The sequence below is a fragment of the Myotis yumanensis genome, unplaced genomic scaffold (genome assembly GCF_028538775.1).
Source record: "Myotis yumanensis isolate MYYU_CA2020_CCGP unplaced genomic scaffold, mMyoYum1.0.hap1 SCAF_20, whole genome shotgun sequence".
Classification (NCBI taxonomy): Eukaryota; Metazoa; Chordata; class Mammalia; order Chiroptera; family Vespertilionidae; genus Myotis; species Myotis yumanensis.
Genome location: NW_027223771.1, coordinates 9,549,297 through 9,577,291, shown reverse-complemented (window position 1 = coordinate 9,577,291; position 27,995 = coordinate 9,549,297). Strand labels below are relative to the sequence as shown.

Genomic DNA, 27,995 nt, shown 5'->3' with positions numbered 1-27,995 from the left:
GGGGGTGGGGAAGGCACCAACACCATCTGGAAGAACGGGCTCACACCCCCTGGAACTGAATTCGTGAAGAGAATCGTGTCCCAGTCAACATTTCCTCACACAAGCCTCTCAGGACAGCCGCAGCTTTGTCTCTGTCTACGTTACTGATCTTAATTCGAGGTGGAAATCCCTGGTTCTGCTTCCAAACCAGGCGGATCCAAGTCCGACGGGAGGATAGATGCTTGCCTGCCTCGTTGTCTCCAATAGGGAGACTTCCCTGTCACCCAGGTTCTCGGGACACTCACGGGCACTGACCCCAGAACTGCCCCTTTGGAGCGTGTGGAGGAAAGGGGGGATCCAGTCACCGCCTCCCAGCTCACCTGCTCCTCCAGGAAAACCTCTCCTCCTACTTTGCAAGACCCCTGAGGAACATGGTTGGTCCCTATTTCCCCGGCTTTTCAGGGCACTGGGATTACAACTGTCTGCCATGCGATCCTCACCAAGAATTCTACCCAGAAAATAAAACAAACCAAAACAAAGAACCCTGCACAAACATAGCAAGGCGGGGTTCTGCACCTCCCCCGTCCCCATCCTTGCAAAGGAGGCCCGCGGAACTGCTGGGCAGAGGTGCCCTTTAACGTGACCCGGCCACCCTGCCTCATATGACTGTTGGAGACATTGTTAACAAACACAGGGAAAGGTGTAGCCGTTTATGTGTGTATATGCTCATGCACTCCCAGTGCCTACTTACAAACTTCCGGTGGCATACGGATAATTTATTTTAGATCCTACGCAGGAATAAAACATGTGGAACATATACGCACTGTCCTTCAAGTAAGTGACTCATTATACAGCACACGACTACGGATCCATATACTTCTTACAGGAGACTTGGAAGGACGCTGTCAGCACATCAGCGCGCAAAAATGATCCTCTGCTGCCCTCCTGTGGCCATTCCGGGAAACAACACCTTGCGCCTCTGTCCATGGTGCTGACGCCCCAGGTAAAGCCGCGTGACGAGGACCAAAAATTCTACCCTGCAAATCAGCCAGGCAGGCCAGGGCGGCAATCATTCCGTCCCTGGCGGGAATGAAGTCACCACTCTGTGTTCTGCGCCTCTTCCCGCCCCAGTCTTGTAATGGGAGGCACCAGAGACTGCTGCACTGAGGTTCTCCGCCCACCTGCCTAAGGTGTTCCTCGGTGCCCTCATTAACTGGAGAGCTGTGAGTGTCTGTCTGGCAGGCTGTTGCTCAAACCACTGAGCGACACCAGCTACTGATTCCATTCACTTTTATAAAGGTAAATTGGAGACCTAGACGGTAGGCTCAGTGGATAGAGCGCTTGCTTGAGAACTAAAGGGCCGAGGGTTCAGTTCAGGTCAAGAGCACAAACCTGGGTTGCAGGCTCCTTCCTGGACAAGGCCCGGGTTTGGAGGAACCAATGGATGGGGCAACCAATCGATGTGATATTTGATATTTTCTCTGTCTTTCCCTCTCTCGTCCATTCTCTCTAAAAATCAATGGAGCCCTAGCCGGTTTGGCTCAGTGGATAGAGCAGTGTCCTGAAGACTGAAGGATTCCGGGTTCGAATTCCTGATTTGATTCTGGCCAAGTGTACATTCCCGAGTTGTTGACTTTATCCCCAGTTTGGGGTTTGCAGGTTGCAGCTGATTAATGATTCTCTTTCAGTATTGAAGTTTCTATCTCTCTCTCTCCCTCCTCCTTCCTGTCTGAAATTAATAAAAGTATACTTTAAAAAAATCAATGGAAAAATATCCTTGGGTGAGGATTAAAATTAAGTGTAAACGTGTATATATTGGAAACCATTCCCAGCCGCCCTAAGGGACATAAATCTTCCTTTCTACCCGCACTTTGTATGGGCATCGCACCTCTGAGAAACTAGGGTTTGCATGTCAGTTTCCTTAGCCAGAGGGTCACTTCACTTTTATAGGGAAAATCTAGTGCTTATTCCCTTTGAATCCCAGAACCTAGCAAAGATCACAAGCCAGGCTCAGTAACTACATATGAAATAAACTGATGGAGGAGGAAGGGTCTTTCACAAAACCATAAGGTGAACATCCTTCCAGGTGTACCAGGTGATAATGCTGATTTTTTTCAATAGATGGGGTTACACATATCCTGATATATATGTGATTTGATATGTATGCTATTTTGTTGTATTGACAACAAGCTTCAAAAATTCATGTCAAATTTTCTGAAGGTGTTAACATCATAGATATTTTTATGCTTAAAAATGTCAAACTTCATGTTAGATAAAGAGCATTTGCAGGAAGATTTAATGCATTACATTATTTTGAAGAAAAGTGCTGCTGAAAGTTATCGTATACTTTGGAAATCTTATAGTGAACATGCTTCCTCTCAAGATACTTGTGAACGCTGGTTTAAGCGCTTTTAAAGTATTGATTTCGATGTGATAGACAAAGAACGTCCAGGTCAATTTCAACCACGGTTTGATCGTGAAACAACCGAATGGGCCAGAAGACACGGCAAAGTAATTTTGCTTCGTGATGACGCACCATCACACACTTCAAAACCAGTTAAAGACACGTTAAAAAAGATCTTGCCTGGGAAGTATTAACCCACCCGCCGTATTCACCAGCCCTTGTTCCTTCAGACGACCACTTGTTCTGATCGATGGCACACGCACTTTCTGAGCGGCACTTCAAAACGTACAAAGAAGTGGAAAATGGGGTCTCTGAATGGTCTGCCTCAAAACAAGAAAAGTTCTATTGGGACGGTATCCACAAATTCCCTGAAAGATGGGGGAAATGTGGACCTAGCAATGGACATTACTTTGAACAAAGCACTTCTGATGTTTCTCTTGAAATTGTCGTGTTTTCTTTGATTACACATCCGCGTTATTAACCGGTACAACCGGTCCTTCTTACTCTGGACCTCAAAGGACGCTGTCAGCACATTGCCACGCAAAAATGATCCTCTGCTGCCCTCCTGTGGCCATTATAGGAATGACACTTTGCGCCTCTGTGGGGCTGAAGTCCCAGCTAAAGCCGCGTGACCAGGACCAAAAATTCTACCCCGCAGATCAGCCAGGCAGGCCCGGGCGGCGATCATTCCGTCCCTGGCGGGGCTGAAGTCACCACTCTGGGTTCTGCGCCTCCTCCCGCCCAGTCCTGCAAAGGGAGGTCCCAGAGACTGCATAGCCGTGGTTCTCTGTGGCCCTCATTGCCCCCACTGCCCTGTGCCCCACCCCGCCCACCGGGGCTGCACCCCATAGCCCTCCCTTGTGATGTCGCCAATCCCCATCCAGCGCCGCACCTCATAGCACCCCATTTGATGCCTCTGCCCCCTCCCCCTCCCTGTGTTGTTGCCCCGCTCCTCACAGGCCCCCATTATAACTGCTGCTGCACCCCGCACTGCGCCCTTCAGCACTCCTCCTGTGATGCCCTCCCCACCCACCCTGCGCTGTGGGACCCCCGCACTTTTCCATCCCCTGCCTCCCCCTCCCCCGCCTACCCCCACACTGTACCCTGCTGAGCTCCCCATGCGAGATGGTCCCCTATAGTCCCCCCCAATTATGACGCCTCCGCTGTGCACCACATGACCCGCCCCTCCCAGTGCAAGCCCCATTATAACCTGTGCTGCACCCTGCACTGGGCCCTTCATCCCACCCTGCACTCTGAGCTGGCTGCCGCAGCCCCCAATCCTCTGTGGGGGACCCCTGCATCTTCCTGTCCTGTGCCCCAGCACCCTGCCCACCCCACACTGCACCCCATAGCTCCCCTCTGTGATGTCTCCACCCCCATCTTGCCATACTCCTCATAGCACCCCCTCATTATGATGTGGAGGCTCTGCGCCGCCCCGTGTCCCTGCCTCTACTGCCCCCCATATAATTCCTGCCGCACCCACACTGCGCCCCTTAGTCCTGCTACTGGGATGCCCCCACACCACTCCCTGAGCTGGCTCTGACGGTTTCCCTAGTTAGCCATCCTACTCCTGAACAAACAACTTAGCATCGGGCCTCAGTTTCCCCATCAATTAAAAAATAGTGTTGCCGAGGTGATGGGTAAAGACGCTGCCAACCTTGAAATGCTATTGAATAGGAAGGCTGAACGTTAATGTCAAGTTCAAACGAATCAGTTGCCTTAAATTTTTCTCCCATCAACCCCTAGCACATTAAGAAGTTTTTAAAAAAATTATTGATTGAATTAGAGACAGAGAGAGAGAGGAAAGGAGAGGGAGAGAGAAACATCAATTTGTTGTTCCACTGATTGATGTATCCATTGGCTGATTCTTGTCTGTGCCCTGAGTGGGGATCAAACCCTCAACCTTGGCGTATGGGGATGGGGCTCTAACCAACGGAGCTACCTGGCCAGGGCTTTATTCTGTTTCTTATAATCAGGAATCCAAACAGCAACACAGAGCCCATCTGGCGTGGCTCAGTGATTGAGTGTTGACCTATGAACCACGAGGTCAGGGTTCGACTCCTGGTCAGGGCACGCACGTCAGCTGATTGATGTTTTTTCTCTCACATCAATGTTTATCTCTCCCTCTCCCTTCCTCTCTGTCTCAGATCAATAAAAACATATTTAAAATAAAACTGGCAACTGTCCAATCTCCTCCTATTCGCCCTCCAAAAGGTATCAGATTTTACTTCAACCACTTTCCCCCCCTTAGTCACAGTGAGGATTCTGGTTCATGAATGTTTACACTATTTCACTTAAACCTTCTGCACACACATACACACGGCTGAGCACCCCGTCCCGGAGAACGTTCCAGTTCCATCAAAAGGAAGAGAGATTGCTCACGTTGAAATGGAAACAGAAGTTGGAGGAAAAGCTGGGGATTAAGATAAAGCCTAAACATTGCAACCTGGAAACGATACATTCAACAAATCGAGGCGTGCCGATACTCCAAAGATGCCATCTGCTTTCTCCTGTCAGAAAGCGTTCAACACACTTCCATCTCATCATAGAGTCAAACCGAGGCCTCAGGCCTGGGATTCCCACCAGATCCTGGCGGTGGGGGGTTGGGGGTGGGGGACGCCATTTCAAACGTGAGCAAGCACTTCATTGTGCAAACCTTTCATTCACCTCCCACCCCCCAGAGGTACTCACTGGAGGTGCTGAGCCACCTGGGGACGCGTGTGCTCCCGACTCGAGGCCTGGGGGGCCGTGGGGGCCCGGCGGGTGGGACCCGGGAAGCTACCCTCCAGCCATGGGCGAGAGAGCCCACCTCCCAACGCCCACAGGGCCCCTGCCTGGGCCTCATCAGCCTGATTACTCAGGGCTCCTCATGAGTCAGCTGAGACCAGCAGAAAACAAGAGCCCGACTGGCAGATTTCACCTGGGCCCGAGGTGCTCTGGGAGGACTGGGTCGAGGTGGGAACACCTGAGCGGGGGAGCTGGGGTTCAAGGAGCGCTTCTGAGAGTCTCAGGTGGCCCACCCCAGGCCTGGGCTCCCAGCCCTCCCTCGTCCCAGGGACAGAGGTTCACATTCCTCACGTGGGGATGCAATCTCCCCCACCCCCGTCTTATTTATTGTCTAAAGTTTTACATATCTCCTTTTTCCCTGATTGGCCGCCCCCCCCCCCCCCCCCCGCGCAATCTTTTGTTAAATGACTCCCAGCCTATGGCTCTTCCAGCTCAGACCTCATCGAATTTCATTTCCCATCTAAAAAGGAACCCTCCACAGAAGCGGCTCGTTAGAATTGGGGCTGCTTGGGCTCAGTTCTAAGGCAGTTGGGGGGAAGGCTAAGCTAGCCAACAGAATGGAGAGGGCGACCACGTGCCTGAGGGGACCTGCCAAGTAGGAGGAGAGGTTTTCCTTGGGGAGCTGGGGAGCTGGGAGGCGGTGACCAGATCCCCCCTTTCCTCCACACCCTCCGAAGGGGCAGTTCTGGGGTCAGTGCCCGTGAGTGTCCCGAGTCCTGGGTGGGAGGGAAGTCTCTCTATCAGAGACAACGAGGCAGGCAAGCATTTGTCCTCCTGTCTGACCTGGCTCCGCCTGGTTTGGAAGCAGAACCAGGGATTTCTGCCCGGAGTTTCAGCACCGCGGACAGAGACACAAAGTGCTATTCCTCAAAACGGCCACAGGAGGGCAGCAGAGGATCATGTTTGCACAGGAATTGGCTGAGCGCGTCCTTGGAGTTCTAGTGTAATGAGTCTATAGATCCGTAGACGTGTACACTATAGTCAGTAACTTACTTGAAGGACATCATATATATGTTACACACGTTTTGTTCTGGGGCAGTATTTGAAATAAACCGTCCATATGTAACTAGAAGTGTTTAACCAGGTACTGATAGTGGAGACTCCAATTGTCCTCAGCAGGACAGACAACGTTTCCCTGGCACCAAAAAGGGCAAGAGGAAGCGTAATGAATGCAATTCTAGGTCCTGCAGAGACAAATTAGGTGGAGGAAGGGCTTGGAGCCTGACTGGGTTTTTCTCTACGAACGTAAAACATTCACACACCTCACAAACCTGTCTACAATTTGCACAAACCTCTTGCATCCCCTTAGAAATGACCATCTTCAGAATAACTCGACTTCAAGCCTTGTCCTGCAAAAACGTGTCTTCACACTTTATGCCTTTTCTCATCACAAGCTTACTGAGGAAGAGGGAAATATCCGTGTGACAGATACAATGATCACTTGCCTCTTGCAAGTACCTGGACGAGGGTGACGGGATGGGGAGCAGACCTGCAACCCAGGTTGTGCCCTTGACTGAAAATCGAACCCAAGACCCTCCTGTGTGTGGCTGACACTCTAACCACTGACCCACACTGGCCAGGGACTTTTTAAAAGAACTCGTGAGCCAAGTACAACGACTGGAAGGAAATCAGATTTTACAAACATTTTCCAGTTTGTTCTATAAACATTCAGACTTAGAAAGGAATTTGTTTCAATTTGTCTTTTTATTATAACATGAACTAGATTTCAAAAATTACCTGTGTCTTCTGACTGTCTTTCCCAGATTGTGAGAAGATCTAAGGGCAATGACTCATTATGAAAGTATCCTGGAAAGTACCAGAGCGGACGTAACCCAGGTCCGGGTACGGAGGGATCAGAGTAGAACTGCGGGCAGCCGGGCAGAGCAGGGTGTCCTGGCTTTGCACCGGGTGCCACCCAGGACGGCCACCTCTGTGCAGGGACAAGTCCCAGGACAGCAGTGCTCTGTGGGGTGATGTACTCTCTGTTGTGCCAGCGAGTTGTCCTCAGTCACTCAGAGGATTCTCTATCTTAATTTCAAAATTAAGATAATTCTTCAGACAGGAGGCATTTTGTAGGTAAATCACAGGCTATTATCTTTGTTCTTTTTTAAAAATAAAAATGACTTAAGACGGCCAGGGACTGACAAGAGTGGGGATGACAAATGTGTACACGTCATACTTTCATCCCCAATGAAAAAAATAAAGCATTTTTATAGACACGTCAGGTCACGCTTCGTGCACACGAAACCATTAGCGCACTTAGATTTTGGTGAAAGGAAAATTTTAATGCCGCGACAATAATACAATGTTAACAAAAATTGGCCAGGTACTGAGGTTATTTTAGTGAGCTACCATCATTTAAATGTAAGAAAAGTAATTTTTTGGTCCAAATTAGTGAAACCTTAAAAAAGATTGTCCCTATAGAACATTATTTGAGAATACCGCTTTTCCCGACACATTCTGATTCTCAAATTCACTTTATAACAACAATGATCAGCTTTTGATTCTCGCTTTCTTAAAAAGCTGTCAGGTTTCCATTTCTTCGGGAGACATTCTCCCCAGTGTGCTGTTCAATCCCACAGGTTAAACTTTCTAAACTTCCTTCGTTATTATTAAGAACTTCGTACATGTTAGTGAGATTGCCGTTCATCGCCTTTTCATCTTTTCGGAAAGACACGGGAAGGCTGGCCAGACTGAAGCTGACGTCTTTGAAGGCGTGCAGCAAGAATATCCCCACGATGATGGTGCAGAAGCCGCTCAAGGTGCCGATGACGTCGTCCACAGGCAGGTCCTGCCACTCCTTAAAGAGGATGGCCGAGCAGGTCAGCACCGAGGTGGTGAAGAAGACGTAGTAGATGGGGGTGACGAGGGAGGTGTTGAATATGTCCAGGGCCCTGTTCAGGTAGTTGATCTGCGTGCTCACACACACCACGAGGCTCAGCAGCAGGGCCCAGGCCAGCGGGTGCTGCAGCACAGACTTGCCAGCAAACAGCTCCTTGATCGCTATGCCCAGGCCCTTCACACAGGAGACGGAAAACGCTCCGATCACAGAGCAGATGGTGATGTACACGAGAATGTTCGTCTGTCCATGGCGGGGTCCCACCACGAAGATTAGTATCAAGGACACAATGACCACAAGTGTTGCGAAGACCACAAAACCTGGAGGAGGCAAAGACAAGTTATATTTATGTCTTTACTAATGTTTGTTTTTTAGAGAGGAAGGGAGAGGGATAGAAACATCAAGGAGAGAGAAACGTCAGCCATTGGCTGCCTTTTGCACGCCCCCTACTGGGGATCGAGCCCACATCCCAGGCATGTGCCCTGACCAGGAATCCAACCAGTGACTTCCTGGTTCAAATGTCGACACTCAACTGCTGAGGCACACAGGCCGGGCAACACAAGGTTTATTTAGTCAAATGTTTAAACACTAAAAGGAAACTGAGAAGCCAAAACAAAATATTAACTCGACAGGAAGGAGAGGGGTGGCCCTACAATAAAAACAGCTTCTTCTGCCCTAGCTGGTGTGGCTCAGTGGACAGAGCGTTGGCCTGTGGACTGAAGGGTCCTGGGTTCGATTCCGGTCAAGGACACATGCCTGGGTTGAGGGCTTGATCCCCAGTGGGGGGCATGCAGGAGGCAGCCGGTCCATGGTTCTCTCTCATCGTAGATGTTTCTCTCTCTCGTTCCCTCTCCCTTCCTCTCTGAAATCAATAAAAATATATTTAAAAACAAACAAAAAACCAGCTTCTGCTGCTGCCCCAGCAACAGGCTCATCAAACTTCAGTCAGAAGATGGAACAGATTCCTGCCAACTCTGACCTGGGAGCACCCAGCAGCCCCTGTGGCGCAAGCACCTGGATCCCTTCCTGGGAGTGGATTTCCAGGTGAGAAATGGGTCACTCCTGGGCCTGATGTCTTCCTGACTTCCTGTCTGCTCTGCCTGAGGCAGCCAGGATGGACCTGGTGTCTCCAGCCTCCACTCCAGCGCTAGCAGGTGCCAGGCCCCCATCCTCTGTGCTCAGCCTCCCCCAGAACTCGCCTCCTCCCGCCTCCTGACTTCACCTTCCTCACAGCCTTCCCGGCCTCTCCTACCTATGTCAGCCTGGTTTCAATTCCTTTGTCGGGCTTTGCAGACCGTCACCATCTCATCCCATCCTCACTCTTTTTTTAAAAAAATATATTTTATTGATTTTTTACAGAGAGGAAGGGAGAGAGATAGAGAGTTAGAAACATCAATGAGAGAGAAACATCCATCAGCTGCCTCCTGCACACTCCCCACTGGGGATGTGCCCAAAACCAAGGTACGCGCCCTTGACCAGAATCGAACCCAGGATTCTTGAGTCCGCAGGCGGATGCTCTATCCACTGAGCCAAACCGGTCAGGGCCCATCCTCACTCTTGAGCCCGACTTCCCACTCTGCTTTCTATCCCCTCTGCTCCAGTCAGACCTGCTCCTACCCCACAGCTCACACACTCCTGCCCCCTGGGCTTCTTTCGAGGTCTGATTTAAATCTCACTTTTAAAAAGTGGTTATGTAGTTATTAATTCCCTTTTAGCACCAGAGCCTCTCCCTATTCCCTCCCCTCTAGGCAACACTTACTTTTTGTTTGCATGGCTCTTACAAAATAAATATTTTTGTACAAAGACAAAACAAAAAAGCCACCAACTACCCAGCACAATGGATAAAAACGGACCCACATCTAGGCAAATTTCCGGCAGTGGACACCCTAAAAGGTCCCCCAAGTCCAATGACTGATCACACATAAAACAAAGATAAAGGACCAACTGTGTCTGGCTTGTCGGCAACCAAGTGAGGAGACAAGGCAGACGAGAGGCGTTTCGATGTGAGCGCGGCTGCACAAAGTCCGTCTCTTCTGTGCTTCTGGCGCCTCCTGCAAAAGTGGCTCCAGCAGAAGGAGGGGCAAACCCAGGACGCAGGGGACAAGAGGTCCAGGGACCCGGATGCTGATGAAGGAAACCAGGGTGACGCCTGCTGGCAGCCCCGACAGCAGTGAGTGCGAGGCCAGCAGGCTCTGGGAGAGGCTCCCAAGAGCAGAGACGGCAAGAAGAACTCAGTGTCTGAAATGATCCAGAGACTCAGACCTCTGGGCGAGCATTCCGGACGGATGGACTCACTTTCATAGAAAACGAAGCAGAGACCTGAGGTCACTACCTGCTCAGGGAAAACTTAAAACAGGAAGGGAAGAGCCACACCAAAGGGCCTGGCTGCCAGGGGAGGATGGGGGGAAGCGGTAAGTCTGCACAAGACACAACCTAGTGTGGCCACCACACCACGAGGCATGTACACATCAGGTCACGCTTCGTGCACACGAAACCAATCGAATGTTGTATACTGACTCCACTGAAACATGAAAACAAAAAAAAGGAATCGACACGTTATATGTTAAGCTGAGAATAAAAATCATGTACTGATAATATAAACAAACCACTGAAGCAAAACCAGACAGACAGCAGGTAAGCGATGCAACAGGCAGTGCCCGCCACCGAGGAAGTAACCAGCCATGTGAACCACCTGCCTCTTCGTACACACGTAACTGCTCCTCTAAGCCCTCACCCGAGTCTATTTTTTCCATCGATTTATTTAGAGTGGAAGGGAGGGTGGAGGTGAGGGCAGGGGAGGGGAGAGAAAGAGACACTGATGCGAGAGACACATCCATTGGTTGCTTCCCACAGGCGCCCTGATCCGGGCCAAAGACTGAACCTGCAACCCAGGTATGTGCCCTTGACCGGGAATTAAACCCTCAACCCCTCAATGTGCGGGCTGACGCTCTAACCACTGAACACACCAGACAAAGCTTCAAGTTTGGATTAAAATTAAAAAATAAGTAAATTAAGGAGTAAAAAGGCAGTGAGACTAGTGAAGCTTTTCTTGGTTCTTACCCGGATCCCCGAGCTTGTGTGACATCTCGTTTAACGTCTCGATCTCCTCTTCCTTCGGCGCGTGAATGACCATAACCGTGGAGCCCAGAATGCTCAGCAAGCACCCGATCTTCCCATGAAGATTCAGCCTTTCATTGAGGAAGTATGAGGACAGAATGGCACTGAAATGGGGGAGGGTGGATAAGATTAGAAAAATCGGCTACTTTTCTCATTTTAAAACAACAGCACAATTCTCATTTTGAATAACTGAACTCAAACTAAAACACTGTGAGTTTACAAAGATTCTGGCTTTCGGCCAAGGGACAGAAAATGTCTTCAACCGTAAAATGGAAGCTTCCAGGGAACACCTGCTTCACCACACACTCAACTGTAAGGAACCATCTTCCTACCGTAGGAAACCAACGCAAAACTCACAGTAAGTGGGGCCACGTAAGAACTCACATCCTATTTAAGAACCTACCAATGCTTAGTATTTCCTCAAATTTAATTTGTCCTCACTCACTGAAGCATCCTTCTTACATGTTCATTTAATTCTATATTTGCCTGTTGTCAAGTTTAAATACTTTATAGCTAGTTTTATCCAAACATAAAAATACAATATAAACCTATAAATGTAATAATGGTGAAATATACACAAAAATAAGGATCAAAGACATATGCCACATCTTCATATACAGTATATGCACCTACACGCGCGCACACACACAATCTTGTGGGCGCTGCGGGGAGAAGGACACAAATCCCTCTCAATCCACGTTGGGAACAGTGACCAGAACGCAGACTTCCATGCGGGGTCAGCTGTCAGACGTGTCTTGGACTCTCCTTCCGGGCAAGCCGGCCAGTCCTCAGAGGCACACTTCCTGCCCATCGGTGACTGTCTGCTGTCGGCACAGAATCCACTCACCGACCACCCCCACCGACCAAGTGCACATGGGTCGGACGATAACTAGTGACAAGTGCAACTTGGAATTTTAACAAGTTAAAATCAAAGTAAGACTAGCGCTGGCTCTGAATACAAGCGAGACAAAGCATGAAAGCACCTCACCCCACAAGTGCACAGCTTGCAGACATACAGCAGAGAACCTCTTAGCAAATTACAGCCCCTTCGCCAGTCCTCGAGGCTTACGTGTAAGTCACACGGGACTGAGTACTCTCCGGTCTCGCACACGGACTGCTGTTCTACGTGCAGCGCAGTGTCCTTACCTGACGAGGACGCTGAGCGCTCCCAGCGGAGTCACGAGGGTGGCCGGGGCAAAGGCGTACGCGGCGAAGTTGGCCACCTCACCGGCTCCCACTGGAGATGGACAAGAGAGAACTCTCAGATAGGAGCACAAACAGAGAACCCTGCACTCACACACACACCTGCATGTACTGATGACGTGAAGGATTTCTCAGGTCGCTTCCACGGGCTCTTACCACACACCCAGGTTGCAGGTTGGATCCCTGGTCCAGCTGGGGTGTGTGAGGGCGGCAACCCCTCAATGTCTCTCTCTCACGCGATGTTTTTCTCTCTCTCTCACCCCTCCCTCCTACTCTCTCTAAAGAACAATGAGAAAAATATCTTTGGGTGAGGATTAACAAAAAAATAAAATAAAATAAAACCAATAAAAACATGTCCTTGGCTGAGTCTTACAAAATCTATATAATAAAAGCCTAAGCAACTGTTATGGCGGAACGACCAGACGCTGAACGCAAGAGCTGCCCCCTGCTGGTCAGCCAGAGCCAGGCTCACGGTTGGTGAGTGCAGTGGTGGTGCCAGGAGCCTCTCCCGTCTCCGTGGCAGTGCTAAGGAGCAGCGAGCTGAGCGGTAAGGAGCGAGGGGTCCCGCACTGCGAGAGGCACAGGCTGTGCTGAGAGACACCCACCCAGTGCAAAAATTCCGTGCACTGGGCCTCTAGTATGAATATGTATGTATGTATTTTTTAACATATTTTTATTGATTTCAGAGAGGAAGGGAGGAGAGGGATAGAAACATCAATGATAAGAGAGTCATTGATCTGCTGCCTCCTGCACGCCCCCCACTGGGGAGTGAGCCCATAACCTGGAATATGCCCTTGATTGGAATCGAACCCGGGACCGTTCAGTCTGCAAGTCGATTGCTCTATCCACTGATCCAAACCAGCTAGGGCTAAATAAATACTTGAAAAAAAACTTTATTTAAAGTTTTAAAATTTGCTAGTAATATGGAACTGTAACTGTATCTGCAAATATTTCAGTATACAACTACAACATTTCCTTGAAACAGTCTCTATACATACTTGAGAGCAGTCCAGCCCACCACAGCCATTCTTTAAGATATGCATGGCCACCTTGACCTGTGAATGAAACAATATTTCACTTTCTTGGAACATTATCAGATTCCTACAAATATATGACAACCATCAGTAACGACAGATTTTATTTCTTTCTTTATTTAAAAATATATTTTATTAATTTTTTACAGAGAGGAAGGGAGAGGGATAGAGAGTTAGAAACATCGATGAGAGAGAAACATCGATCAGCTGCCTCCTGCACAACCCCTACTGGGGATGTGCCCGCAACCAAGGTACATGCCCTTGACCGGAATCGAACCCGGGGCCCTTCAGTCCGCAGGCCGACGCTCTATCCACTGAGCCACACCGGTTAGGGCAGTAACGACAGATTTTAAAATCTCATTTGTTAATACTGCTTTGAATAAAGGTTCCATCATTTATAAAGGGATATCTTAGATAACATTTTTAAGATTATACAAGAAAAGGGGATGTGAGGATCGTGAATACGTTAAAAATGTTTAGGTTTGCTGAGTGAAGGGATTAAATCAATCCTTATACTTCTTTTCTGGTCTTAACTCAGCTTTAGCAAACAAAGAGAGTGAACCAGTAAAAAGTAGCCCAACTTCTAACGGGTTCGTCTGCCAGCGGACAAGTCACTTAGGTATGGTCCCCCCACACCTGAGCGGTGACCTTGGAGAGGGGCCTACTGCCCAGACGTGGAAAGGCCGAGCGGTGCCCAGTCGGGGCGGCCGTTGGGCTCCTCCTGCCTTTTCACCTGACTGATGTGACTTTCACCCCAGCGCCCAAAGGCAGGCCGCTGCCCACCAGGAACGTCCCCCAAGTGACGCGCGGCCGTGTCTCCGCGGGCGAGCGCCTGCCTGGGGCGGACCAGGAGTGAGGAGCACACCCTTCAAGCAGCACAGGCCAGTGCTCTCCTCTGCCCACCAAGCTCCAGCAGAGACCAAGGTTAGGGCTCCTGCTTCGGGCGAGACTTGGAGATGGCACTGGAGACAAGGGGGGGGGGGGGCGGCCGGTCTTTTACTGCCAAAGGACGTCATCCTGGGGTCAGAACCGGGTTTAGAGCTGCCGCGGAGGCTGAAGGACAGACCGTGACCGGATGTCACACAACCTGGCAACTGTCACGAGTGCCCAGGCCAGTGCGTGGGGTCCCGTCACACCAGGTGCCCCCAGGGTCTCCTGTCAGAGCCCTCAGTCCACTGACCGCGGGCTCTGCAACCCAGGGAAGCCCTCTCTCTGGTCAGGAGAAACGCCCAAGGTGAAGTCCAATTTCCACGATCACAGAGGAAAGCGGCACCTTCAGTAAGACTCTCCTGTTCAGACCCCTACCGCCTTCTCTGCAGACGTCATCCGGGTTTAAAGAAAGGCCGAGAGCTGTGGGCACTGGTCCCGACTCCCGGTTTGGTAATAACCGCAGGAGCGAGTCATTTACTCATCCTGACATTTTCTCGCTTCTCATTTCCCTGCTTAGAAAACTGATGTTTGATTCTCCACGAACGTTCACAACTCCTGCAGTGGGCGGTGCTGCCCACACTCCCCAGGGGGGACGAGGGGGCTCTGCGGGCCCCGCCCTGAGCACACCCACACCCAGCCGCCACCGAGAGGCGGGGGGCACGACCCACCTGCTCTCATGGAGCCCTTGCGGGCCAGGCGCAGAAGGCCTTTCTTCTTCAGAATGAAGCTCCCTCCGATGAAGATGCTGGAGCTCATGGCCAGGCCCAGGCCGATGCAGAAGTCATACTTCCCACGCCCCGGGCTCATGGCGCTTGTGACTGAAGAGGCGCCTGGGAGTCACATGGATCGCAGGACCGAGAGGCGGGTGCTGGAGGGCAGGAGGCGGTTTCCAATCTGCACGAGGCAAAACGAGATCCTCAGGAACGATGGGCACATGCGCCACCAGACGGAGCCCCACTTCCCGTCTCACAGAGGAGCACCCTGTTCTTCCCCACCAGTGGAGAGCCACGCACTCGGTGCTTAGAAGACGGCACCGTAATACAGAGCCACTCGAGGCCCGCGGCATGAAATCGTGCCGGAGTTCCTCCCCCGGCGGCCGGACTCGTGGGACCAGAGAACAGAGTGGTGGGTGAGGTAGTGGGGTCAGGGCTGGGGGGCTGGGTGACGGGGCCAAAGCGAACCCTCGGGGGAGGGTTAACAAACAGACAAACCAGAAGAAGGCCACCGTGGCTGACACTAAGGAACAAGGGTGGGCAGGGAACCTTTCCGCAATACAAACACCCTGGACACGCCTGTCATTCTTTCCATCACGGCTGCTGCCCAACAGGAAGAGCCGCCGAGACTGGACACCTTCGGGGGGCCCTGTCCCCGGTGACGACGGATCCACGTTATTTCCCACCCATTCGACCACGAGAAGACAGTGTCATGACCCCTCATCTCACAGCCAGAGAAGCCAGACCTCCCCGAGGTGAGGGCACAGGCAGGGGACCCAGGAAAGCCACCCGGCCCCCCTCGGCCCCACGTGCCAACTGGACTCCACGTCCTCGCTGCCCGCACCAGGGACACGCGGCAGAGTCCTCCGTCTGCACCTCAGCTCGGCGTCCCCAGGTTTGAGTTTTCCCACCTCTCATCTGGCTAATTGTGTGCGAAAGGAGGACTTGTCGACACTGCAGAGCCTCACCGAGACCGCCAACCCCAAGGGCGCGAGGTTAGCGATGCATGAAGACTCGTAGGCTCTCGGGAAACAATAAAAAAAGGCTGAAGCGGTAGAGAGGACTCCTTCGCTCACTGCCTCGCAAATAAAACCCTTTCTTGCCATTTGAACTTCCACGCCCTGGCAGACTGGCTGCGGCCTGGGAGGAAGAAAACACAGAACCAGGACAAGAAGCCTGAGCAGTTCCGAAGGGCGTTAAAAATCGGGTTCCTCGCCTCCATGAAACAAACCTTTCGTCTCTCATGTTTCCGCTTATTCCTTAAAAAAAGGAAAAAAGGAGGCCCTGGGCATATGGTATACAGAGAACCTCGAGAAACAGAACCCAAAGCAGCTTTCTATCAGGCGAACTGAACACGCGAGTGAAGAGGTGGCGCAGACAAAACTCCGCGTCTCTGAGTTGTGTGCGGAGCGGGGACGGGGACCCGGCGACTTTAGAACAAACTTCGGCCATTGAAACAGCCTCGTCGCCAACGCGTCAGCCCGCGTCTCCGGCGGCGTCTCCGCAGCAGCGAGAACCCCGGTCCCCCACTCCCCGCCCCGGGCGGCTGCTTCCGGGACCCGAAGGGACGCGCGCCCGCGCCAGGTGTCCGTGCGGCTCACGGCGCCCCGGCCGCGGGGAGATGCCTCGAGGCCGGGTCCGAGGAAAACCCGCTTCCACCCACAACAGGCCGGGCGCGGCGGCCCAGGGCCGACAGGGGCCACGGGGTCCCGGATCCGAGACGGGAAGGCCCGCCCGCACCCGCCTCAAAGGGAAACCGAGTGGCGGACTCACTCCGTGGGCTGGCCGACCGCGCAGCGGGCTTCCGCTCCGATCACCGCCGCTCACACTCTCACACAGGCCGAGGGGGCCGACCTCCCCTGCGCTCGCGCGGCCAGCGCCTCCGTCGCCGTCCAGTGGGAAGTGCGAGCATCCGGGGCTGCAGCCGGGCGCGCCGTCTCCTCCATGGGGAGCCCCGAGGGGAAGCAGCCGGGGACAAGCTCCAGTCCCGGCAACCGCCCGGACCAAGGACCGCGCCAAGCGGAAGAGCAGAACCTGGTCGCGGCGGAATGACGCAGGGGCGGCACGCGCAGACTCAGTACAGCGCGGCGAAAGCCTCCTCCCGCACCTGTGGGCTGTCATATCGACTTCCGGTTTCTTTACCAGGCCCTGATTAGCGGGCTTGGGGGGAATGGGCGGGCCGAGGGGAGAAGTGTCGCAGGCAATATTTTATAATATAACTACCAAGTGATCAAAATCAAAGTACTATGTGCTGCTTACAATGCGAACGCCAACGCGGGGTCAGTGTGTGAAACTACACTTTTTAAGCAACGACCTTAGGGATCCCTTACGGAAGCCGTCACTCAGCGGGCCAGGGGCAGGGCTATAGCGGGACCCGGAAGACAAGAGTATTTGGGAACGCGAAGAGGCGGGACCAAGTGCTGGGGGCGGGACTATACGGGAGTCCGGATATCCGAGGTGTCGGACAATGCGGATAGGCTGGACCAGGGCTATGGGCGGAACCAACTACTGGAGGCGGAACTCAAGCAGAGTCCGGATATCCGGGGGTGGAAGACAACGCTGATAGGTTGGACCAGGGCTATGGGCGGGACCTTGTTCTGGAGGCGGGATTAAATCAGAGCCCGGATATCCTGGGATAGGCTGGAAAAGTGGGTTGGGCGGGACCAAATGGGTGTCGGACAATGTGGATAGGCTATCCCAGAGCTAAGGGCGGGACCAAGTGCAGGAGGTGGGATTAGATTAGGGCCAGGATATCCGGTGGGGGAGGCAAACGCGGATAGGCTGTACCAGGGCTATGGGCGGGATCAATTGCTGGGAGGCGGGACTAGACCAGAGCCCGGATATCCGGGGTTGTCGGACCTCACCGATAGGCTTGAAAAGTGGATTGGGCGGGACCAAATGGGTGTCTAACAACGCGGATAGGCTGGAGCAGGGCTTATAGGCGGGATCAAGTGCTAGGCGGCGGGACTAGACCTGAGCCCGGATATCCGGGCGTGGCAGACAACGCGGATAGGCTGGGTCAGGGTTATGGGCGGAACCAAGTGCTGGAGGCGGGATTTGACCAGAGGCCGGATATCCTGGGGTGGCAGACAAAGCGGATAGGCTGAATCAGGGTAATAGGCGGGACCAAGTTCTGGAGGAGGGACTAGATCTGAGCCCGGACATCCGGGGTAGTCGAAAAGCGCCGATAGGATGGAAAAGTGGATTGGGCGGGACCAAATGCTTGTCTGACAGCGTGGATAGGCTGGACCAGGACTATGGGCGTGACCAAGTGCTGGAGGAGGAACTAGAACAGAGCCCGGATATCCGGGTGTGGTAAACAAAGCAGATAGGCTGGTGCAGGGCTATGGGCGGGACCAAACGCTAAAGGCGGGACTAGATCAGAGCCCGGATATCCGGGGGTTGAGGAAAACCTGGATAGGCTAGATCAGGGCTGTGGGTGGGACCAAATGCTGTAGTCAGGACTGACAACGCGGATAGGCTGGTCCAGAGCTATGGGCGGGGTGTGTTTGGAATGCGGAAGGGCTGGACCAATTGCTGGGGGGTGGGGGGGGCGGTAACTGCAGTGAGGTGAGGCCAAATCCTTGGGGCGGGGTGGGTTCAGCTTAGGGCTCATTTGGTAGGACTCTGGGAATAACTGTATTTAGTTTGTTTAATTCGTTCTTTTAAAAAAAGTATTTTTATTGATTTCAGAGAGGAAGGGAGAGGGAGAGACATCAATGCCTCCTGCACGACCCTCACTGATGATCGAGCCGACAACCCTGCACCTGCCCTGATGGGGAATGGAACCTGGGACCCTTCAGTCCACAGGCGGACGCTCTACCCACTGAGCCCAACCAGCCAGGGCTAGTTCATTCTTTTAAAAACATATTTTTAATTGACTTCAGAGAGAGGCAGGACGAGGGAGAGAGAGAAACATCCACGAGGACAGAGAATCACTGGTCGGGCCTCCTGCAGGCCCCAGGGTCCGGCCAGGTCGGGCACAAGCCCAGGAATTTAGCGGTTGGAGCCGGTGACCAAGGTGAAGGGATGAAGCCGGACAGAGAGGCAGGTGCAGAGCCGTCCCGGGGGGCAAAGTGCAGCATAGGGAATACTGGCTACTTTCCTGTCTGAAACCAATAAAAACATTAAAAAAGAGAAAGTAACCACTACATGGCGACTCCTTCCTGTCTCGTAGATGTGCCCGACGACGTGCACGGGTGGCCGTGTCCTCCGTCGGGAGGGGCCCGGGCTCCTGTTGCTGCAGGAAAAGGGGAAGCGCTGGACTGAGAAGCAGGTGAAGCCTCCCATGTCGGGAGCAGACACTTCAGACAACGCGGGTTCGGCTAGAAACGTTATTTTATTTTAAAACACACCTGGGGTAGTAAATATCGGAAAACTTCACCAACAGCCTCTTTGTCTACATCAGGCGGCACATGCTCGGACTACTGCGCAGCGAGAAGCAGGTCTTAGCCGTTGACACGCGCGGCCACTGGGAGCTCCCGGGGCGTTTCCATGGAAACACAGATGCGTCCAGTCCGGGGCACAGGCTCCGTCTCGCTGTCGTCCTCTCTCCCGATCGTGTCCCATTTTACAGGAAAGGGATGGTTGTTTAAAAGGCAAAGACAGACTCAGGAGCGATATCAAAAACAGCCTTAAGCTTTTCCGGGGTGCAGCAGTGACATGAAGGGGGTGCGTGTGTGTGTGTGGGGGGGGGGTTGCTGTTCTATTCCGACAGATGACAGGAATCCTGACCTTCCGGGTGGGACCCGCCCTTTGGCACGAGGGGCTCGGGAGCTCCTGACGTCCACCTGTGCCCGGTGGTTCGTGGTCAGGGGGACGCGGCTGGGAGCAGGAGGCTCGGCTTCATTCATTGCAAACCTAAGGCGACAGCGTCCGCCCGGCTCAACCGCGGACGCAGACCCTGCGGGGAGCTGGTCACCGCCGGCCGGCTCTCCCCGTGCAGCCCCTACACGCCCGTCTCATTCCCGGGGGACGGCGGGATACAGGAAACCCTTGCTTTTTAAGACAGAGGGAGCGTTAAAGCTTCGAGGAATGATGCCAACCTCACACCCACGCGCTTCGCCTTTGCTCAGTCAGTGCTTGAAGCTGCGTGGCCCTGAGCAGACAGGAGGCCGGATGGGCCGCATTTCCACGGGGTCACCCCGGCCCCCCTACACCCGACCCCATCACCCGTCACCCGAGGCTGCCAGCAGGCACCCTCAGACAGCCGACCTGGAGAACCATCCCCTCCCTTTTCGAGGTAGAGAAACTGAGGCACAGAAAGGTACGGGGACTCGCCTAGAACTGCACGATTCGAGGAGAGAGAAAAGAACACAGATCCTTCTCCCGGGCGCACCCCGGGCCTCGGCTGCGCTCCGCGCCACAGGGCGCGGGGGAAACACGTTTCCTTGCTTGTCCTTGCTCCACCGAGTGTCCATTCTTTTACCAGGTATTTTTTGATGTAACAGACATTTCCTTGAAACAGAATTATTCTGTGCGTTTGCTAGCATGTGGGAAATGTGCATGGAAATAGATTAGAGATGAGGCTAGGCCCTCCTCCCCGTCCCCATCCTCCTCCATCTTCTCCAGGACCCGACGGAGGGTGAGGATCTGGCCGGACGTGAAGTCACCTCGAAGCTCAAGGACCGGAGTCCGCCCCCAGGGCGAGGGGAGTGGGCGTGAGGAAGGCAGGAAGCGAGGTATTTGTCAGCATCAACCGAGTTGCGTGACGTCTGGTGGCAAACATCTCTCCCTTTCCAACCCGAGTCCCAGACGCCAAGTGCGGCGGGAGCGGCACATGCGGGGAACTCACGGGGGCGTCCTGGGAGCGAGTCGCAGCTGAGGAGCGCCTGTGGCCTTTGGTCCCTGAGAAGGCGGTTCTCCATATTCTGACCAGTCCTGCTCGCGGGTGTGGGGGGGCCAGGCCTTCCGACCCCTGAAGCCCATCAGACAGAGAGCAGGACTGGGCGCATCCCCATCCAGCTTCCCACTCGGCCACGGGAGGCCCAGCCGGGATCCAGTTGCGTCCGGAAAGAGCCCGGGGCGGAGGTCGGCCGGCAGAGCACTTGGGGGCGCCTCTCAGTGAGCCGCGCGGGCTGGGAAAGGGGTGTCGCTTCCAACAAGGTTCCCCGTCTCCTCGGGCCAACGTGGCCGCCCTCCCCTGGGAGACCCGGGTTTCAAGGGCTTTGCCAACCGTATAGGAACCGGCCCGGAGCCAGCACAGAGCTGAGCTGTCGAGAGGGAACCAGAGGTGACCACAGCCTTCGATGGTCCCCTTTCCATCGACTGGAAACCGAAGGGGAAGAGCAAAGCCACCTCGGGCGGCTGGGATGAGCTTCTGCAAAAAAGGGCAAGTTTAACAGCGGCCCGGCCAGTGCGGTTCCGTGGCTGAGCGTTGGCCTAGGAGCCAGGAGGTCACGGTTCGATTCCCGGTCGGGGCACAGGCCCGGGTTTGTGGGCTCCATCCCCAGTACGGGGCCTGCAGGAGGCAGCCGATCCGTGATTCTGTCTAATCATGGATGTTTCTCTCTCTCTCTCCCCCTCTTCCTTCCTCTCTGAAAGCAATAAAAATACAAAAAAAGCACACACAAGAAAAATAATATTATTTAAAAAACCATAGGGATGGTCACCTGGACAACACCTCCTCCTGCAGAAGGAACGCCAACCGGCCTGCAGCTAAGCCTCACACGCAAGTCGCCGCAAAGTAAACGGACCGTCCACTGGACGGTCACCCTCCCCGCACATGCGCAGTGAACGGGCCCAGCGTGGCACAGTCCGATTCGCTACCTCGCCCGCGAAGGACACGGTCTCCCGTGAAACACACGTTGCCGCTCTGGGCCTGGCCCCAGGTAACACGCGCGGAGGGTCTCTGACCCAAATCCTGGCCTCGCCGGCGGCCAGGCTGCACTTCAGAAACTGAATTCGAGGCGGGCGAGCGGCCCTGGGCTCTGCTGTCTCAGACAGCGGGCGCAGGCCAAACCCATCCTTTTCCCCTTTTGCTGGCAACTCTGCAAACTCGCTGTGTGTTCGTTCCAATCGGACGGGCCTCGGCCTCACTGGGTCCTCCACCTCGTTCCCAGTCACAGGTGAGCCGCTGACCACGCACCCTCCTGTCTGACAGCCTCACCATCAGGGGACAGAAGTCACGTCTTCTGAGCGGCCATGAGTTCACGGACAGAGGACGTGGGCCTCATCGGGTTCGGGATCCCAGCCGCACAGACGGAGACGGACGGACGGGACCGCCTGCTCCTCCAGGCGCCGTCTTTACTGGGCAACCCTCTCTCACGTGTCTTCCGTCCTGGCTCCGCCCACAGACGGGCACGCCGTTACCTACGGCCCCTGTGCACACGCGTGTTCTGCACGGTGACATGACGGCGTAAGCGTTACCGTAAGCCCAGGGAGCAGGCACACAGCCACAGCCAAACTAAGTGAATACAGTTCGAGTGATAAAGGCACTGAAATTGACTCACGTTACCGGGCGGCCCCGACAGCGCGGCACTGCCCGCCAGCGCTCTTCTCGCTCCATCTGCCACGAATGCGTCTCGGTGTCCGGGGAGGGAGAGCCAGCTCAGAGAGAGGATCAGACACAAGTGAACGCACGGACCGCTGACGCGGACGAGGCCAGAGGGGCTCAACGCAAAAGGACACGCCTACGGGCCACATCCGGGACCCTCTGGTCAAGGACGAACCAGAAAGAGCCCGTCTTTCTTCTCTACGTGAAATAATGTCAGGAGGTTGGAAGGAACGAGGACTCATGACAGCTTCCAGGGTCACGGCAATGAACACGGATCCCTCTCCTCAGAGACGGCGCCCAGGAGCGACCTGAGCCCGGAGAGGGGAGGCCCCGCTGTCCCCGGACCACACACCCACCGAGGCGCCACCAGCTCCCACGCCAGCCATTTCTCGGCTCTCGTCCTCCGCCTCCGATCAGGTCCCGAAACCACACCCGCTGCCTGCTCCTCGGGCCCCTCCCGCCCCCGCCGCCTCCTAGTCCGCCTTCAGGTTGGCTTTGTTCATCTCCCCGAGGTTGAAGTTGAACTCCTTGAACACCTGGATGAGGACGATGCCCACGGAGACGGTGGTGAAGCCGCAGGCCATGCCCAGGAAGTCCACCAGGCCGACGTGGCTCCACTCGCGGAAGAGGATGGCGGAGGCCAGCAGGACCAGCGTGGTGAAGACCACGTAGTAGATGGCCCCGAACACGGACGAGTCGAAGCACTCGAGCGCCTTGTTGATGTACCTGAACTGGACGATGATGCTGCAGCCCAGCACGGCCAGCAGCACCAGGCAGAGGCCCAGGGCGCGCCGGCTGGACGGGTTGTTGTGCAGCAGGTCCTGGGCGGCCAGGCCGATGCCCTTGGTGGAAGGCACGGTGAAGCTGCCCAGCAGGGAGCAGATGCTGATGTAGACCATGATGTTGGTGGGCCCGTGCGCCGGCGCGATCCAGAAGATGAGCAGCAGCAGCATGAGCAGCACGATGCACAGGTAGCCCACGAACACTGCAAGACACGGGCGAGCGCCCGGCTCGTTTGACTGGGGCTTTAAAAAACGTGTTTACTGACCTCAGAGACGAGAGAGAGAGGAACATCCGCGATGAGAGAGAATCATGGGCCCTGGCCGGTGTGGCTCAGTGGATAGAGCGTCGGCCTGAGGACTGAAGGGTCCCGGGTTCGATTCTGGCCAAGGGCACATGCCCGGGTCGTGGGCTTGATCCCCTGTGGGGGACGTGCAGGAGGCGGCCGATCCACAATTCTCTCCCATCAGGGATGTTTCCATCTCTCCCTCCCTCTGCCTCCCTTCCTCTCTTTCTAGAAATCAATGAAAATGTATTTTTTAACATGCACAGAAAAAAGAGAGGGACCTCGGTGGGGACCGTGAAGGTAAGTCACATGGGGGGAGCGGGGCCGGGACACGGGTGGCCCCCAGCTCGAGGCCCAGAGCGGACCCCTGGCCGGGCCGGGAGACAGGGCCACTCCGCACCCGGACAGCAGGGGGTCTCGGGGTCACGCCTCGGCGCTCGCGGGCGGCAGAGAGGGGTCACCTGGGTTGGTCAGCTTCTCCTCCAGCTCGGCCTGCGTGGTCACACTCTCGGATTTCGGGGAGTGGATGATCAGCACGACGGAGCCCGCACAGCTGAGCAGACACCCCAACTTGCCCAAGATGTTGAGCTTCTCCTTCAGGAGGTACGAGGCTAGAATGGACCTTCGATGCAAGAAAAGAGGGATCCAGGCTGGGATCGGACCCTCGGCCGGGTCCCCACTCACAGCAGTTCCTTAAGAAAATCCACATTTCCTCGCAGCCGGATTTTACTTTTCAGATCGTAAGAGTAGAGAGATGGGCAGCTTCTTGGAGTTAACTCAACACAAATAGGATTTTCACACGAACTCTACGCCTAGCCAATATACAGTGAACGACTCAGCTCGTCGTGCTGTTCAGCGGATATGAAATACACCAGAGCAGCAAAGTGAGCTTACGACGGACAAAGATAAACATAATGCATCTTATTTAAAAAGAAATAATCGAAGGACCTATGTTAGGTAGGAAAGTGGGACATTAAAATTGCTAACATAATGACAACTCGTGATCAAAACACGTAAGCCCTGGCCGGTAGCCCAGTGGTTAGAGCAGCGGCCTACGGGGTTGCGGGCTCGATCCCCAGTGCAGGGTGCGCAGGCCTGAAGGGTCACGGGTTGGATTCCCGGTCAAGGGCATGACCCTGGGTTGCAGGTTCGATCCCTGGACCCGGTCAGGGAGCAAGCAGGAAGCAGCCAGTCGACGTGTCTCTCTCACATCAGTGTCTCTCTCTCTCTCTCTCTCTCTCCTTTCTACTCTCTCTAGGAATCAATGGAGAAAATACCCTTAGGTGAGAATTTAAAAAGTAGTAATTCACACGACTGAACGTGGAGGAATAAATTAAACCACGTCGAGGGAAATACCAAAGAACTTTCTCTAGCGACAATTTCACTTTTACTCTTTGACCAGAAACACTGAAAAAAACACACGTTTCTATCTATTTACGTAAACAACACATGAAAAACGAAGACAGAGTCCCAGCTCTCACCCGAACGGCACGCCGAGGGCGCCCAGGGGCGTCACCAGGACCGTGGGGACCGCCGTGTACGCCAGGAAGTTCCCGATCTGGCCAACAGCCACTGGAATCAGACCCGAGAGAAGCGAAGGGTTATCACTAGAACCGGGGCCCCACGCCAGTCCAGAGGCCCTGCCCCGAGAAAGCTGCTTTTTGTCCACTCCTCGCGAGAAACCAAACCGGGGCGTCTCCGCCTCGGCCGGGGCAACACGTCCGTGTTTCAGAAAGAGCCGTGCAGCCCAGCCCGCGTGGCTCGGGGGCCGCGCTTCAACCAGCCAACCAAGAGGTCGCCGGTTCTAACCCCGGTCGGGCACAGGCCCGGGCTGCGGGCTCGATCCCCAGTGGGGGGCCTGCAGGAGGCAGCCGGTCCATGGTTCTCTCTCATCATGGACCTTTCTCTCTCTCTCTTTCTCCCTCTCCCTTCCTCTCTGAAATCATCAATAAAAATATATTTCCTTGATGGATGGATGGATAGAAGGAAGGAAGGAAGGAAGGGAGGGAGGGAGGGAGGGAGGGAGGAAGGAGATCAAGCCCCCCCCACGCACAGGGTACTTACTTGCGATTGTGCCCGCCCACCACACCACGTCTGTTAGGTAGGAGGTACCTAGGACAGAGTGAGACACGTGTCAGGAAAGCAAGAAGCCGGAGGTTGCCCCGGCCTGTGTGGCTCAGCGGATAGGGTGTCGGCCTGCAGACTGAAGGGTCCTGGGTCCGATTCTGGTCAAGAGCACATGCCCGGGTTGTGGGTTCGATCCCCAGTGGGGGGCGTGCAGGGGGCAGCCGATCCATGATACCCTCTCATCATGGATGTTTCTCTCTCTCTCCCTCTCCCTTCTCTGAAATCAATAAAAATGTATTTTAAAAATTAAAAAAAAGAAGGCAGTGGTTTACAAGCTGAAGAAAAGAATTACATGAAAACTGAAGCTGGGAACAATCATGATGCCCGTCCAGTGTGGCTCAGTTGGTTGGGGGGTGAGGAGAGAGGGGCTCCGCACGCCCCCAGCGGCTCCCGCTGCCCCGCCTCCCCCAACACACAGGTGAGTCATTCAAGCCTGGAGGTGAATCCAGCCCCAGACACCACCCGACCCCAAGGGAGAGCTGCCCATCGGGGTACAGTGCACCCCGGGCACCACGACAGGTAAGTGAGCCCGGACTCCACCTCCAGGAAGGAAGCCAGGCCCCGGCCTCTAACTCTCACTGCTCTCACCACCTTCCTTATCGGAGAGGAGATCGCCCCTCGGCGCTGGACGGCGGCCGACAGGGCTACCGCGTTTCAGGCCGGGCAAGGGCTCCGGATCCTGTGACCTGGTAGCGCCCACAGGCTCAGGCACTCAGCTCTGAGCACCTTCAAGAAAGCTCTCAACTCTTTTCGTAAAACTGAACATTCAGCCCGGCCGGCGGGGCTCAGGGGCCAAGCATCGACCTAGGAACCAGGAGGAGGTCGCGGCTCGATGCCCGGTCGGTCGGGGCACCTGCCCGGGCTGCGGGCTCGATGCCCAATGCAGGGCGTGCAGGAGGCGGCCGACCCACGAGTCTCTCCCATCCTGGACGTTGCTCCTCTCCCTTCCTCTCGGAAATGAATACAAATACATTTTTAAAGCCATAAACAAAATACCGGTGACGTGATCGTTCCACCCGCGTCCCAGGCCCCTCCGTCTGTCCCCGAAGACTCTCCAGGCCAGACGGAGGGCGAGTCTGGAATGTGAACTTGAAATGCATGTAATTCTCCATCGCACGCCTGGGCGGGCTCTTTTTTTTTTTTTTTTTAACGTTTTAACTTTTATTTATTCATTTTTATTATATTTTTATAGATGTCAGAGGGGAAGGCAGAGGGGGAGGGAGAGACATCCATGATGAGAGAGACGCGGCACCTGGGGATCGCGCCCGCAGCCCCGCCTGTGCCCCGACCGGGCAGCAGCCGTGACCTCCCGGGTCCTGGGTCGCCGCTCGGGGGACCCCGCTAACCACGGGCGCCGCCGGGGTCGCAGCATCCACCTGCCGCCTCGGGGCGCCGAGGGGCCGCGCAGGCTCCCGGCCGGTCCCCCCAGCGCAGGGCGGGCCGGGTGTGCTGGGGCGTCCCCCGCGCGGGGCTCCGCGGCCCATTTTGGGGTTCTTCACGGGCCTGGCATCTCCTTCGCTCGGGGTCAGGGGGTCACGCCCGAACCCCACAAGGATCCAGGCAGGACCCGGGCGCAGCGCGCAGTGCTCCCGGGGCCCCGCGGAGCCGGGCCGGGGACCCCGTCCACCGGGCGGTTTCCGGGACGGACCGGGAGGAGGAAGCCGCGGGCGGGACCGACCCTGTCACCGGAACGAGGCCTCGCCTGCCCCCGGAAGGGAGAAGCGGTGGCGGCGACACCACTCGCGCCGCTCGCCCGGGGCGCCCGGGGAAGGGGGGCGGGGGGTTCCGGCGGCTTCGGGGCGGCCCAGGTGGAGATGGGTCCGTGCGCGCCGCGGCCCCTTCCCGTCCCCGGCCCCGTCCCCGGTGGAGGCGGGACCCGGGCGCCCCGGATGGCGGGCACCCCTCCACCCCCGCACCCGCCGCCCGCCCTACCTCGCCGCTTGGCGCGCACGATGCCCTTCTTCTGCAGCACGAACGTGGACCCGTTCACCAGGCTCGACACCACGGCCACGCCCAGGCCAAGCGACACGGCGGCGGGGCTCGGGCTGCGCGCCCCCTCCCCGGCCGCCGCCGCTGCCGCCGCCGCCGCTGCAGACCCCATTCCGCCCGCCGCCCTCTGCGCCTGCGCCTGCGCGAGCCGGGCCGGGGCGTGGCCATGGGCGTGGCCAGCGCGGAGGGCGGGATGGAAAGGGCTCCTGCGTCCCAGGGTCCGGGACGAGGTGCCCTGCCCGGTAGGGAGCAGATTTTTAAAAAAAATATAGATTTTTATTGATTCCAGAGAGGAAGGGAGAGGGAGAGAGA

At 55.2% G+C, this 27,995-nt stretch overlaps 2 protein-coding genes across 2 annotated transcripts; both read right to left on the bottom strand.

Annotated features, from left to right (window-relative positions):
- Positions 1 to 7,434: 7,434 nt before the first annotated feature.
- Positions 7,435 to 17,034, bottom strand: NIPA2 (NIPA magnesium transporter 2). The gene is made up of 6 exons (XM_070400401.1): positions 16,780 to 17,034; positions 14,962 to 15,187; positions 13,328 to 13,384; positions 12,273 to 12,363; positions 11,070 to 11,230; positions 7,435 to 8,329 (listed from the first exon to the last, which is right to left on the bottom strand). The coding sequence occupies exons 2-6, from the start codon at positions 15,098 to 15,100 to the stop codon at positions 7,686 to 7,688; spliced, it is 1,092 nt and encodes a 363-aa protein (XP_070256502.1). The 5' UTR covers positions 15,101 to 15,187; positions 16,780 to 17,034; the 3' UTR covers positions 7,435 to 7,685.
- Positions 17,035 to 21,573: 4,539 nt separating this feature from the next.
- NIPA1 (NIPA magnesium transporter 1) lies at positions 21,574 to 27,802 on the bottom strand. Its single transcript, XM_070400349.1, has 5 exons — positions 27,627 to 27,802; positions 25,632 to 25,679; positions 25,049 to 25,139; positions 24,029 to 24,189; positions 21,574 to 23,486 (listed from the first exon to the last, which is right to left on the bottom strand). Exons 1-5 carry the CDS (start codon positions 27,793 to 27,795, stop codon positions 22,975 to 22,977), a joined length of 981 nt encoding a protein of 326 aa, XP_070256450.1. The 5' UTR covers positions 27,796 to 27,802; the 3' UTR covers positions 21,574 to 22,974.
- Positions 27,803 to 27,995: the final 193 nt, after the last annotated feature.